The sequence below is a fragment of the Plasmodium coatneyi genome, chromosome 5, assembly GCF_001680005.1.
Source record: "Plasmodium coatneyi strain Hackeri chromosome 5, complete sequence".
NCBI classification, from domain to species: Eukaryota; Apicomplexa; class Aconoidasida; order Haemosporida; family Plasmodiidae; genus Plasmodium; species Plasmodium coatneyi.
Genome location: NC_033560.1, coordinates 914,457 through 929,926, shown reverse-complemented (window position 1 = coordinate 929,926; position 15,470 = coordinate 914,457). Strand labels below are relative to the sequence as shown.

General features: G+C 34.7%; 2 protein-coding genes across 2 annotated transcripts; both read left to right on the top strand.

Moving 5' to 3' along the window:
• Positions 1–2,932: 2,932 nt before the first annotated feature.
• PCOAH_00011670 (Uncharacterized protein) lies at positions 2,933–7,778 on the top strand (the record flags this gene model as incomplete). Its single annotated transcript, XM_020057976.1, has 4 exons — positions 2,933–6,931; positions 7,098–7,163; positions 7,264–7,363; positions 7,519–7,778. The coding sequence occupies 4 exons, from the start codon at positions 2,933–2,935 to the stop codon at positions 7,776–7,778; spliced, it is 4,425 nt and encodes a 1,474-aa protein (XP_019913408.1).
• Positions 7,779–8,455: 677 nt separating this feature from the next.
• On the top strand, positions 8,456–15,200 carry PCOAH_00011660 (Structural maintenance of chromosomes protein; the record flags this gene model as incomplete). The annotated part of the gene is made up of 21 exons (XM_020057975.1): positions 8,456–8,870; positions 9,039–10,036; positions 10,142–10,258; positions 10,380–10,502; positions 10,631–10,733; positions 10,869–10,990; positions 11,135–11,521; positions 11,650–12,168; positions 12,304–12,396; positions 12,571–12,618; positions 12,730–12,854; positions 12,982–13,102; positions 13,236–13,296; positions 13,509–13,582; positions 13,700–13,807; positions 13,933–14,023; positions 14,116–14,202; positions 14,331–14,460; positions 14,588–14,638; positions 14,800–14,908; positions 15,174–15,200. 21 exons carry the CDS (start codon positions 8,783–8,785, stop codon positions 15,198–15,200), a joined length of 3,582 nt encoding a protein of 1,193 aa, XP_019913454.1.
• Between the last annotated feature and the right edge of the window lie 270 nt (positions 15,201–15,470).

Genomic DNA, 15,470 nt, shown 5'->3' with positions numbered 1-15,470 from the left:
TTTAATAATTTATATAAGTATATTTTTTATTAAATTAATTTACGGGGCTCCAATTATTATTTTAATTTATTAGACAGTTATTAAAATATATTAATATAATTCAATTAATTATATATTTAATTTAATTAATTTGGATACTATATTAATATTAATTATTTGTATAAAATTATATTATGTATTTTTAATTCGTAATATTTCGCATACACATATTTATTTGTTTAAAAAAATATATATTTTGCCTCTTGTTTTTAATTATTATATTAAAAGTCTTTATCTAATATAATTTTTTTAAGCATATTTATAAAGCAATAATTAATTGTTTAAACCATTTTTTAATTATTAACCATTCCACTATTAATATAATGAACAGAGTATGTTTGAAAATACACATGTTTAAGAAAACTTCCGGAAGGCATTATTTCATAACTTTTACGTAGTAAATAAAATAATGGAATACATTATTTAATATATGTAAAGTTGAACTTACATTTACATTAGCATACGCCAACTTGATACATATAATAGATGTTATTGGAATAATAAGATTATTCCTTTTATGGAACCATGTCTTTTGTTTTAACGGTTATATGAAGTGAACACATAACAGATATTATATTTGATTACACATCAAATTCATTGCGCAGTGTGAATGTCCTTAGTGTCATCATAAACAAAGTGGGTATTTTAAGTTATAATTTCTCACTTAAGGAAATTCTTTATCCTATTGGAATATGAATAGACAATTCATTAGAGAAAAACCTCACAGAATTTTTTGTGTACTTACATGTTTGGAACAGTGTTATATATGCTGAAATGAAGAAAATGCATATTTTATATCCTTTTTAATATATTATTTTTCTAAAAGTACATAATGCTAATTTCAAATGTTCCTTACCATGATAGATGGAAATTGTCCAAATTGCTAAATTTAAACTTTTGCCTTTTATCAAATTTTACTAATAATTAAGCTTTGTGTGTCATTCGTTGTCCAAATACATCATTTACGATAAGCGCAGCTCTGGTACTCGAAACCCCCTATTTTACAACAGTTTGAATTAAGCTATAGTGCTTTATTTCTAATTTTTGTGTACCATATAATTTTAACATGAAAGCTTAATTTGTTCTTTTTCTACATTTTTTTTTTTTTGCAACAGACAAAATGCATTAACTAAGTGTGTATTTCATAATTTGCCTTTACACATCAATACAAACATATGAAGAAACGTAAAAGAAAACTTTAGTATATGTACTTATATAAAATAGTAAGCGTTAAGTCAATTTACGTGTATCATTACAAGAATAAAAAGACGCACAATCGGAGGTCAGAAATATTTCGGTTACCCGTATAATTTGTTAATTCATTTTTTTTTTTGCGTTTTCACGTAAAAGACATGTCCTTGAAACTTTTAAATATTTTATAAAGAAAAGACAAAACTCCGCTGATATTTCGTAAAAGAAAGCAAATGTTTATTTTGCTTTTCCCCTTGTTCACGAATTTAATAATCTATTGTTCTTTTCTAAGATAACACTAATTTTAGTAAATAACAACTGACGAGACAATCCGTTTACAACTTATTGATTCGTTATCCCGCTACTTTTTATAAAATGTAGACAAAAGCATATTCATCATTTTTTATCTTATTAGCATCTTTTTTCATTTTATTTTGCCGCAGAAGTTTTAATGACCTTGAATGCTCCACATAACTGCAGATTAAATGGACGGGAAAATAAAGCACACGTTTATAATAAAACGTACATTTTACTTTAAAGCATATATAACATTGTATGTGCGTAAAAAATGACCATTCTTTTTCTTAAATATGCATATGCATTTATATATATATATATAAATAAGCTCATAGATAAGTTTGGATCCTTCCGTTTGTTTTATATATATGACAAGAAAAATTTTTATATAATTTCAAAAAGAAAACACAGACTTAGAAAAAGTCATTTCTTTATGGCAGGTAGTAGTGTGTGAGTGGAGAACAATATTGTATAACTGTCAAATAGTACAACACACTTTAAATCCAATTGTGCGCTATTATCCTAAACACATTTCATTATAATCTATACACTTTGCTAGGTTTCGTATCTTTGTAGAAAATAATGAAGAAATGGAAAGTTACGCTTTTGTAGACAAAAAAACAGGCACACATTTGTAAAAACTATGCTTCTATATATTTATTTTGACCTCTTTAAAGATGTAACCTCCAAGAAATTAGACCAATTTATTAAATAATTTTTATGTTTCTTTTAATTTTTTACTACTATTTAATAATGACATCCTTGTTGCAACATTTTGTTAGCTCTTTCGATATTCATTTCATTTTTGTGTCAAAATTGTAAGAAATATAAATCCACGATTCAGAATCAGCAACAGTACAAAATGGTAATTAAAGTATTGCACATTTTATTGCGTACATTTTTCGTTCTGGAACATTGATGAATCAATTAGAAAATATTAATTCCTCTACCTTTTCAAAGTGAAATGATAAAAAGATTGCTATTTTATAACAGAAACGTACAACTAAAATTCCTTTTTCTATTTTATTTTAAGGAATTTTATATTTTTGTTTATAACGGTTGATGTGTTTTTTTTTCCGTGCGCGTATTTTTTTCTACATTTTTTTGGATCTTTGCTTTCGTACAATTTTGTTAAAAACGCGAATTTTGTTTTGGTGAATTTATTTATATACAGTATTAAAAAATATTTTTATATATGAGCTTTATCATTTTTTTTTAACATCAATATGGAATTATTAAGAGGTGAAATTAACTTTGATTTATGCGTACAGATACATATACTTGCATATGTACCTACATACGCGTATCGGAATAATATACTGGGCACAGAACACACACAAAATAAAAAAAAGGAAAAGGCTTATTTTGAGAGTACCTTATTTTGAAGAGACAAAATGAACATAACATGAAACATGCTTTCCTTCCAATTTTATTTTTCCTTTTGTTGCTCATAGAAGAACATGATATTACAACATGTTTCCAATTAAAAACTACACCTTTCTTTCTTAATAACCCAAAATTTACGTCATACACACAAAAGGCCAACAATAAAAGGGCAATCCTTAGATTAGAAAAATCGTTTTCTGCCCATGGAGAATCCTTAAAAAGGTCAAACGTCGATAAGAGCGATGTGTATGAAAATATAGACAAATTTGTTAGAAATAGTCCCTTCTCTAACAGAAGTGAAAATGATAGTGCCAATACCAAGAACCTAGATAGATTCACATCTAGTTTTGCGTCAAGTCCAGATGTGTGGAATGAAGTAGCGATAGACGATATGAGCAGCAAAGATGTTACACACTTAACAAAATTTTTGTATGCAGAATATAAAAGAGCATTTGCGTCCATTGATGAAAAGGGAAACAATGCAGACAAGACCTTCAATTCTGAAAAAATAAAATCGTTGTTTCTTTCCCTTGGGTCCGTTGCAATTGATAACATGAATACAGATGAATTTTTTAAGCATTTAGAAAGTTATTCTCTTTTACTAAAATGTTGCAAAGATAATTATGTCTCTTTCAGTTTTATTAAAAATGAAATCGGAAATATAATGAATACAATCATAAAGCACTCCCAGAATTATCTACATGACAAGCACATATGTGACAGGATGAAAAATGAATTTGTAAATATGCACAATCTCATAAAAGATATAAAAAAGAATGATGCGATCAAAATGAATATTAAAAGTTTCTTTTCTGTGTTAAGCACCAACGTCGTTTTAAATAACAATTATGTATTTCATTTCCTAACAGAAATATTCTCAGCGTTGAATTTGCTGATTAGAGATAACCCAGATTTAATTCAACACTATGAGTACATAATAAATCCCCATTTCTTTTTTATAAGTATTTTTTCCCTGTATTCTTATAATTTAAGCAAAGCTCGCTTTTACTACGTAATGCTATTAATTCATAATCAAATAAATTTGGAGAATCTAAAGGAAAATGTTGCGAAATATGATGATACCTTAAATTATAGTGAGTACAAGACTTATATACTTAACACAATTTTTGAGAAAGAAAAAAAGGAATGTGAATATATTAAAGGGGTTATTGCAAATAGCAAAAAAGGTGGTAGCATTATTGTGGAAAAGAAAAACGAGATGCATAATGAAAGCTTAAATAATGACCCCAGCGATGAGAAGGAAGGAAAAGACGCTATATTAAATGAAGAGGAGTCGTTAGTCAAGGGGCGCAAACATGTACAATTTAAAGAACTATATGACAATGTCTTGATAAAACTTTTATTATTTTATGTTTTCTTTTTTTTCAGTGATCACTATTTTTGTACTATTATTTTATTAAATCTTAAGAATTCTATAAAAGACCGAAAGGAGGATGATCACTTGTTGCAAATTGTTAATTATTTATTTTCTGTGTTGCTAGATAGTTTATACCCAGTACGAGATTATTCTAATATAGTCTTGCTTTTAAGTTTATATAAAAACAATTTTAACGCACTTGATGATAAAAGTTTAAGTGTTGTGAAGAAAATTTTTAATGCAGTTGTAGATGACAATATGCGGGAAGAAACTTCCGGCGACATGTCTAAATTACTCTTAGATATTAGCGAATCGATTAAAAGTGTGGAGAATGAAAAGAATCACATGAATAAAAAGATTACAAGCAATTCTAATGAGAGCAAAAATGTCGGGGGGCAGTTATACACGAATGGCATAATTTTGAAGGAGGGCGACAGTAAGGAAGAAATTGCCAAATGCGACGGCGATCGGATCACTGAGCAAAATACGGAATCAGACACTCAGAACGTAGAAAATAAAGACGCAACTGCAAACGATTCGAATAGCATGAAAGACAAGTTTAACAAATATCTGCTGCGTCTACTGAAAAACAAAGAGTATGACAAAATTGAACGCTTAGAAAAAAGAGATAATTTATATGTAAATAACAAAACATATAGTTTGTTTATTCAGTCCTTTTTGAGCAATCATAAATATGATCGAGTGTACAAGGTTTACAAAAAGATGAAATTGAAGAAGAATATTCCTATAAAATATTTGAATGCAAAAAATTTGATACACAGTTTTAAGAATTGTGATATAGACAAAGGGCACGTTCTGAATGAATTACAACTAATCAGTAAATCTTACTTAAATTTATATTTTTCTAAAGACTGCTATTTCGTACTGACGAAAACGATGCTGTACAAGCATATGTGTGATTACTTAAAAAAAAAATGTGACATGAAATTAATGATCGATATTTTTAACTTTAATGAACTTTTAAAATATTTCATAAAATTTAAAAGCTTCATTAATATAAAAAAGTTATATTTCCTTCTACTCAAGTATTCGTACATTAAAACGTACAAAACGTATGTGATATTAATAAGATTTTTCAACAACCTGAATTATGAATCTGAGAAGGGAATCACGCAGGAAGAGGCAAAGCCGGTGAGCGAAGGCGCAGCGGAGGAGGGATCTTCACTAGAATGTGTAAAAGAAGACGCAAGCGCAGTGAAGGACTTGAAATGCCCGTTCGAGAAAAACATCGAAATTTACAACCATATAGTAAATCTAAGAAAAAACAAGCTGTCTTATTACATTTTTCAAGGGATCAATTCGAATGAGGATTTTAACTTATATAATAAAGTTTACGAAATTGCGAAGAAAGATAAATATGACATGAGTTTGTTTATCTTAAGCAATTTTATCACGGAGTATATTTTTATGGATTATGGTTCGGACGACATAATAGAAAGTGAATTGACCAACGTGAATAACATACTGAACATATTTTTCGAGGCCATAAACCTATTTTTTTACAAAGAGAACTACAGAATAACAGTAAATATATTTTTTTTCCTTCTACTATTTTTAAATTATTATGTGACAAGATACACAAAAAAGGATTTAAAATATTCAACCTTTTTGAAAAAAAACATCTTAAACTTTTTTTTGTCCAGCAATTATGAAGTAATTAAAGTAAATAGAGATGATGTCTATTCTTATGTTCCACACTTTATATTACGTACTGTATCCATGTCTGTAAATCATTTGAAAAATGCTCACAATTTGAAAGAAATAATTTCATCCGAATGGCATTTCAATTCAAGTGATTTTAATAAAAATGTAATTCTTGCTCCGACAGTGAACTGCAAAAATATAATGTCCATATTTCTACTTTTGAAGAACAATTTAATTATGTGTGATAAAACGATGGAGAAGGATCTGTATGATAAGCAAAAAAGCAACAACAATAAAGTTACGCAAAATGTGAATGTTCATGCAAAAGGAAAAAACTACTTATACAGAGACGTAATTGAAAAAAATTACAGTGAACAGAACGGGAGCACTGAACAGAGCGCTCCACCTTCTTCCACATTTAGTAACGTTGCTAATGTATTTGTGAAGCTAAAATATACAATTGGTTCAGACAGCGTCAGCGAAGATTCCTTGAAAGGTTTTTTATTCAACAAGCTGAGAATCCACGTAAATAGTAAAAACGTAGATGCGTTAATCACCACACTGAGGGATATATTTTTCACCTACAACAATATAATATATTTAAATTCGAGAGACTATCTTAACGTTTATGAAAAGCTCAGTTTGGTTTACGACAGCGCGTTAGCATTCCTAACCATTATATTTTTCCTCGAAAGTGGGAGAGACATTAAAGAGGGTACTGCTCCTACTACTACGGATATTAGTGCATTACCAGATGGGCACCCAGCGGGTGGTGGCACAAAAGAAGTGAACTTTGACGAATACATTAGTATGTTGAGGGCCATGGACAAGGAATACTTTAAAGACCTCCTAAATGGTCCTACTGTATGCAAACTTTTAAAGAAGTACGAAAATTTTATCCATATGTGCCTATATTTTGATTTAAATAAAAAGAAAGTGGGCAACGTTATAACTCTGTTGGACCTGTCGAGGAAGGTACGAACAAATAAAAAATGGCTGTGCTAGCCATTTATCTGCTACGAAGGGGATGCCTCTGTACGGTGTGGCATAGTGCTATATGTACACACCGTATTATGTCTACTAATTCCCGATGGTGCCATTTACAAACGAGTGCATATTTCCATCCCCCCCCTCTTTTCAGTGTGACATTCTCGTAAGCACAGAAACGCTGATAGACGTTTTTTCCCTGTACTTTGAGAGAAAAATGGTAGAGAAATTTCGCAAAAAAAGGAATTATATCTCCATTGTACTAATACTATGTCTTCACTGTGCTGCTATTATGTCCCCTTTTTCTTCTCCCTTTTCAGAACGATTTAATATTCAAAGAGTTCGAATCATTTTCCCGATCTGGGGGGACAACAAATTTCGAACTGTATTACACTGTCATGAAGGCAGCGTTCTTCGAGGGTACGTATAGTAGGAAGCAGAGGGCGCGTACGCATACCTGCAACCGCAATTGCAACTGTGCATGTTTCTTTATTATGCTCATGTTGGTTACACACGCATGTGTAGCACTTCCCTCACCCCCAATTTCACCCCCTTTTTATGCCTCACATTCGTAGAAAACGCTAAAGTAGCCCTGAACGTCCTGAACGCTGTGCTAAAATCATTTGACATAAAACGAGTTCCCTTAAACTTCTTTGAAGGCATTTTATTAATTTTGAAAAAAAAAGGGAAATACAAAGATTTATATCAGTCCATTGACAGGCTACACAGGGAGCTAATCAATTTTGAAAAGAATGAAAAATTTGCTGATTTGGAAAAATTGGCAGCTGATGTGAGAAGCGATTTGCACAAGTGTAAAACGGAAAGGCAGTTTTAAGCGGAAAATGGGGAAGTTACATGTTTATAGCTTTTACGCTATGCAGTTTTGCTGGGTTTTTTGTGTATAATATTTTATATTTTACTTTATTACTTTTTTTTTTTTGTGTGTTTTCTTCCATTTAATATATTTGCACATCACCCCTTATGTGTACCTCTTTTCCAATTTGTAGTCACAATTATGCTTTGCACGAAATATACATTTTTTTCGTTTGTTTTTAATTTTATCCCATTCAACTTTAAGAATTTGTTTGAAAGCAAGCAACAGGTGCGATATATGTGTATGTATACTGCGCCAAAAAAAAAAAAAAAAAAAAAAAAAGGCAAAACATTTACTTAACCATTTATGTTCCCTTAAACGTAACCGTAAACTGCGAGATGCAACAAAGAATAAGGTGCGCAGTAGGCTAAACATATGACTAAATTGGGGTCGTAAAAAGGGGCACACCCAATGGAGCATCAGAAGCGTAAGGGGCAAAAATTGCCATTTGGATCATGTCCTTGAATGCGTATTCGGTAAATGTACGCGTCCTTTTCCCTTCCCGTACAGGGGCCCTTTTTTTTTTTTTTTTACATACGTAAAAATACATGTATAAAAAATGTTCAAAGGGGTGTGAAGCGAGCATATTTGGGGTCAAATAAAAAAGCGCAAAACGCATTTCATCTTTGTTTTCGTGTAACGAAAAGGATGAAAAATTAGGAAATTGTAAAATGCGCACGAGTGGTTATTTTTTTCCACATTTCCATTTGTGTACTTGTGCACTTGTGCATTTGTGTACTTTTTGCTCATGCCTTTATCGATCATGAACTTTACAGTTGCACACTTTCTGGTTTGCACTGCTTCTCCTCCCCCTGCTCTGTTTTATCGAGTTTGCACTTTTCATAAATGTTTTTCTAAACAAGGAGGACACGCATAAACAGCTCCCGTGTGGTTCCCCTTTCGCTGACGCCAAGGTGTGGAGAACAAGACACAGGTGAAATTCTCAGTACCCCCGATATGCAACCATGTATATAAAACAGATAAAACTTAAAGGGTTCCGGACATACAAAAATGAAACGACCATTGATTTTACCAAGGGGATAAATTGTATAGGTATGGTATATCGGCCACGGCCACTGTTATTATAATTTCGCGCAGCTCCATTTTGTTCGTTCTGCAAGGAGGGTGGAGCGGCATGGACCAGAACAGGAGGCACATGCATATATGTGAGGCCCATTTTTTGCCACTCCTTGCATATGTATTTCTTTTTTTCCTTCACAGTGGGGTTTAATGGGTCCGGAAAGAGTAACATCCTGCTGGCGATCGAGTTCATCCTGAGTGACATGTGTGAATACAAACAGGTTTTTTTACACGAAGGAATAGGAAATGCAGTTCGGAGCTGTTACGTAGAAATAATTTTTGACAACTCGGAAAAATATTTTAGCATGTTTAAAGAAAATGAAGTTAAAATAAAAAAAGTTATGGAAAATATGAAATGTGAAATTTACGTGAATGAAAAAAATATCAGTAAAAATCAATACGTAGAATTACTCGAAAGTTGTGGATTATGTGTTAACAATTTATACAACATAATTAAGCAAGGTCAAATAATAAAATTAAGTAACATGAAAGATGAGGAAATTTTAAATTACTTAAAGAGTATATTAGGGGCAAAAATATTTGAAGAGAAAAAAAAAGACGCTCTATCAATGCTGAAAGAATGTGATGCAAAAAAAGGAACCATCGAAAAGGAGTTTCAAGAAATGAATACAAAGTTGGAAAGTCTACAAGCAGAGTTTGAACATTTCTTAGAATATAAAAAATTGGAAAAAGAAAAAGTTCATTTAGAATATCATTTGAACGAAATAAATTACAAAAATGTATATAAAGAAACACAAACACTGAAATCGAAGTTGCAAGAATTGAAGAATAAAACACAGGACGAAGACAACAACTTAAGCTTAAGCAATAATACCAAGTCGGAGTACACGGAACAGCTAAACAAAATGAAGTTAGAAATTGTTTCCTACCAAAATGAGCTGGACAAATCCGTGTCGGAAGAAATACAAAACAAAAGAAATATCATACATCTAGAAATTCTAATTGATGAAAAAAGGAAGGAGAAAAAATTCAAGGAATCCAAAAATAAAAGCAAAATTGAAAACCTCAACCAGATTAACGATTTCATTTTGCGCGTTAATGAGAAGCTGCAGAGTTTGAAAAGCGTTATGAATTCGAAGGAGAGGGAGATAGAGGAAAAGAACAACGAGATAAATATGGTACCTGCGCATTTAGAATCGCGTGTCACACACACACAAACATGTTCACCAACGTAAAATTAACCATTAAATGTTTGTACCTTCCTTTCTCCCACTTTCTCTTAGTTACTTTCGGCGAACCAGACAAAAAACGCCAAGGACGGGAATTACTCCCATAATGTGAAAAAAATTGAGAAGATGATAGGCGATATTAATACGGAGTTATCCGTCCTGGAGAAGGAGGTAACAGGAAAAATGACTCAAAAGGGTGGTACAAATGGAACGGGAATGTGGCAAAAAAGAGCCCCTCCCCCTAGTATGTGCTTCATTCCTTGGTCACCCCTTTCTGCACTGCATCTTGTAGGCAATAAAAAACGAGAAATACTTAAAAGAGCTGGAAGAGGAGTCCAAACTTTTAAAAAACAGCGTTAAGGAAAACAAGACCCTATCGGAGAAATGCGCCAATGAAATAAGCCAACTGAACAGTGTAAGTCTACTGATTGAAAAAAAAAAAATGGGGCAACACATATAAATATACTTTCGTGGTTTCTTCCCCCATTACTTATGTGCACCTCCTCCTTTAACCATCCCGAACTTTCGCGCAACTTTTCGCAGAAATCGGAGAGCTGCGTCGAGCAGAAGAGGCAATACCAACAGAAAATCTCCGAAGGAACGGCAAACCTGAATGTCGTAAAAAGTCAACTGATTGAAGTGAATGGTGAGGGCGAGTTCACGGGGAAATGTATCTCTGCGGAGTGATGTGCCTTGCGTGTGCAGATAGGCACATGTAATTGTATGTAGTTACACCGGTATACATGTGCCTATGCCCCACCTTCCATCCACCGCTGCTTAGACAAGTACGAAGAAATGATAAAGAGCTCGAACAAAGAAATTGTCAAGATGGTGGAGTTGATCTTGGAGGACTCCAGCATACACAAGGAAAACGTTTTGGGCTTCCTCATAGACAACATAAACGTAAAGAAGGGAAAACAGAAAAGCGCGTCTGCAGAGTGTGGCCAGTGCACACAAGCACACACATGTGTATATGTATGCATGTATGTATTTGTTTATGTATGTGTGTATGCATATAAACGCGTGCTTCAACAACCCCCCTCGCAGGTGGACAAAACGTACGTAAAAGCCGTGGACACCGTTCTGGAAAACCACTACTTCACGCTCATCGTTGAAGACATGAAGACGGCGAAAAAAATAGTCGAATTTATAGAAAAAAAAAGAGAAGAAAAAAAAAAAAATGAATTCGAGTTTAAGGATTTCTTCTTTGGAAAACTAACCATCGTTCCACTGTTGAATATAAGAAAGTACAGCGAGTTCACGTACCCGAATGACAAAAATATGGTGCCCTTAATAAACTGCGTAAATTACAACAGCAAGATATACGAGTTTTTAAAGAGCATTTTATTTAAAACGGTTATCGTGAAGTCCTTGGAGTGTTGTCAGAATTACCTGGAGGAGAACTACAACTGCGTCAACATCGACGGGGACTACGTAAGGGGCGAAGCGGGCATCTCACCGTTGCATATGCTCATGTGCGTACCTATGGTTGCTTGCATGCTCTTCCTACGCGCCGTCTTTTATGACCCTTTAGCAATCACATTACACCCCTCACCCCGCAGCTGAGCAAGCAGGGTTTTATGTACGGAGGGTACAGCAAAAAGAAGTACGGCGTTTACACCATATATAGTAAGCTCAAAGAGTTAAAGGAAAAGGAGAAAAAGGAAAAGAGCGCCATCGAAGAAATGTCCAACAGTATTGAAAAAATAGATGAGGAGCTAAGAATCATCTACGATAAAAAATCCAACACCGTAGCTCAAAAAAATGGCTGTCTAACCACGCTGAATTCAATTACAAATAATATTCACGCAAACGAGGAAAACATACGAATAACTAGCGAAAAAATAAAACAGATTAAGGAGAAGAAAGAGCACCTGGAGGATTATAAAGACAAGCTAAAGGTGCAGATACTGCAGCTGCGAAATAATAATGTAAACCCAGATGAGTTGGCTAAAGGATCTGTAGATATCAACGCCCTGAATGAGCAAGTCAAAAAACTCAAGGAGGAACTTAATAAAGTTACAAACGAGTACGATGATTTTAAAAACAAGTTGGAGCTTCTGTATCAGAAGAGGAGCGAGGTAACTCATAAAAGCGTAAAAACGTGAATGTGTAAAATGACAAATTGGAAAATTGGTGCCCGTTCAGCGGGGTGCACCTACTTGGGGGTGCTTCCTCATCGTGCATATTTTTTCCTTCTTCCCCCCCGTTTGCAGAATGACTCCAACATCTACATGGAAGAGTACGAAGACGTCGATATAGACGAGTACACCAAAGAACTGAGGGAGAAGAAGAACAACATCGAAAAGGTGGGCGAACTGTGGAACAGAAAAATCGTCTCACTTATGAGATGCACAGATCAGCCTTTCTCATCGCTTCGCAGTACATACCTGCACACACGCACCAATTTGTGATGGATTCGCATCCCCTTCTAACACATTTCTTCGTATCCCACTTTGGCACACTTTATCCCCCGTTTTCAGATCGAAAAGGAAAAGATGCTCTACGAAAAGAAGATAAAACAGATCAACGTAATGAGCAAAAGAGGGGCTAACAAAATATGAGTCGAATTAACCAACCGGGGACGTTCTATTTTTTTCCATCTTCTTTGTCACCATTTGCCCCCTTCCTCCCTTTTGCAGGAAGACATGGAAAGCGTAAAGTCGAGCTTAGACAAAATATACATAAACGAAAAGAAACACAAAAAGAAAATTCTGGATCTGTGTCATCAGATGAATCAGATAAATGAGGAGCTTCGCATTTTGGAGTAAAATTTCTCTCACGCGGGGAAGAAGCATTATAGCGTGTTGCCTACACAATATGTTGCATTCCGCGAAATAAAAAAAAAAACGACTTGACTTACCTTTAACTTACCCATTTTTGCACCTTCGCAGAGGAAAGGAAGAAAACATACGAAAAAAAAAAATAATTTTGCCTCAAGGCATAAAAGACCCAAATGAATATAAAAATTACGATAAGCAAGAATTGTCTGCGAAGCTTAAATCCATAACACTGGTAAAAAAGGGGGGCGGTGGCACACATGCGTCTGGCCAGTTTGATGTCATTTCTTGTGTCCAATGCAGCCGTGTTGCATTTGTCTCCCCCTTTTCATTCTCACTTTTTTTTTTTTTTTTTCACTCCCTCACAGGAACTAAAAAAATATTCCAATGTGAATGAAAAGGCTGGAGACAGACTAAATCTACTAATGAGTAAGTTTTTACTACACGTGGGGGTGTTTACCAAAATTGCACTTTAGCATAGATGCGTGCATAGCGTGACTGTCCATTTGACATCGTTCTCCTGGAAGTTCCTTTTTTTATTAAACAATTTTGCGTAGATCTTCCCTTTCTCCTTTACCACTCTTTTTTACGCCATTCTGTTCCATTTTGCTAATTTTGTTCCAATTTTTTTTTCGGTTTAGGCGATTTTAATGAGCTGAAGAAGAGAAACGAGGAGATAAGCACGTCATATAAAAACATTAAGGACATGATACAGGTGCCGTTTTTTTCTTTTCGCTCCACTGCTTTGCTTGTTTGTCCAGGTTGCGGATCCACTTTTACGTATATAAACTGTATACATTCCCCTGGCATGTGCCTCCCCCCTCCCTTACAGCACATTGGAAAGAAGAAGGACGAAGCGTTAGAGGCTACGTACTTAAAAATCAGTAAATATTTCTCCGAGTATTTCTCATTGCTTTTTAAGAATCGCAAGGCTACCCTGGTAGGGAAGATACAAAAACGTGCACACTTGTTTTGACACCTTCATTTGAAAACGTCCCGTTGTTTGGCTCACCAGACAGGATGCGGCACGGCTACATGTGCATTCGAATGGTACCCCTTTCGCAGGTGCTTAAAAAAATGAGCGAACAGGAGTACAAGGATATCTTAAGGGAGGCCAGTGAGAAAAGGGCACGAAAAAAAATGATTGACGATGAAGGTGAGCAGACATGCACACGCGCTTCCCTCCCAACGTGTACTTCCCTCACGCATGCACCCGTCCATTTTTATGCACCTCCCCCCCCTTAATAGCCTACGTTGACAAAATCACGGGCATTTCGATCAACATAACCTCGAACGAAGATGAGAAAATGAGTTATACGATTCAGGAGTTGTCTGGTAAGGGAACAAAAGTGCACCCTATTGGGGCATTCCCACTTAGCTGCGTTTGTGCACTCTGGCGTGCATTTCTTCGATAGCTGCACGCGAACACTTAGTTCACGTTGTCACCATTTTTACCCACTCAGGAGGAGAGCGCAGCATTGTAGCCATTTGCTTATTCCTATGCCTGAACAAAATCGACAACTTTTCCTTTTTCTTTTTCGACGAAATTGACGCGGCCCTGGACACAATCCACCGGGACAACCTCTCACTCCTGTACGATCAAACGGAAAAATGGCAACTCACATTTCTGTTCACGTGTGCGATTATGGCAGCGTTTACACCTGTATTTATTTATTTATTTATTTATTTATTTTTATTTTATTTTTTTTTTTTGCGACAGCCTGCGGGAGCTTGCCCAAAGAGGAACCCAGTTCATAATCACGACATTCAGGTGGGACAAAAGGGGACTCAGAAAAAAGGAAAAACAAATCACTCACATGAATTACACGAATGACTCAGCCAAACGTCGGGCGAACCGTGCCGCGCCGTTAAACACACCCCCTGAAGGAATTGCTCCTCCCAATACACCCATTTCCTTTTTCCTTTTTTTAGGAAGGAACTCCTGGAGTACTGCGAAAATATGTACATCGTCAGGATAGTGGATCGCGAAAGTTACATTGCCAGGGGGTCGAAGAAGGAGGCCTACGAAATAATCAGCATAGTAAGGCCATGCCACACCGCGCGAAAAAATAATTAAAGCGCGCACATAAAAAAGGAAAAAAAAAAGAACAAAAAAGAACAAAAAACGCCACTGCTATATGCTGGCAAAATGAGCTAAGCATTTGGCACATCGGCCCTCCGTTTTCAAATAAAGCCATTAACGGAGCACGCGCGCCCCGAATACACAATTGGGGAAAACTCCAAATAAACACATTGCCATACGGAATGTACGACAAGCCCACTTCATTCATTTTACTCTTTTTCAGGAGGAAAAGAACGCTATAGAAAATTAAAGCATTCCTTGTGGACTAAGAAGAAGAACTTCCCCCCCCTTTTTTTTTTTTTTTTTTTTTTTTCTTTTTCAACGTCCACTTGGGCGTACACGTATAAACGTATGTATATATTTTACATGCACATTTGTTATGTACCTTTTATGTGTCCCTTCATTTGCGAGGATTTAAGAAGGGTCTCCTTTTCCTAATTTTTTCCCTCTGTGCATGTCCACTTGTTTTCTTAACTTGAAAAACGCAAAGGCACAATTTCGACCACATGTGGCATGTACG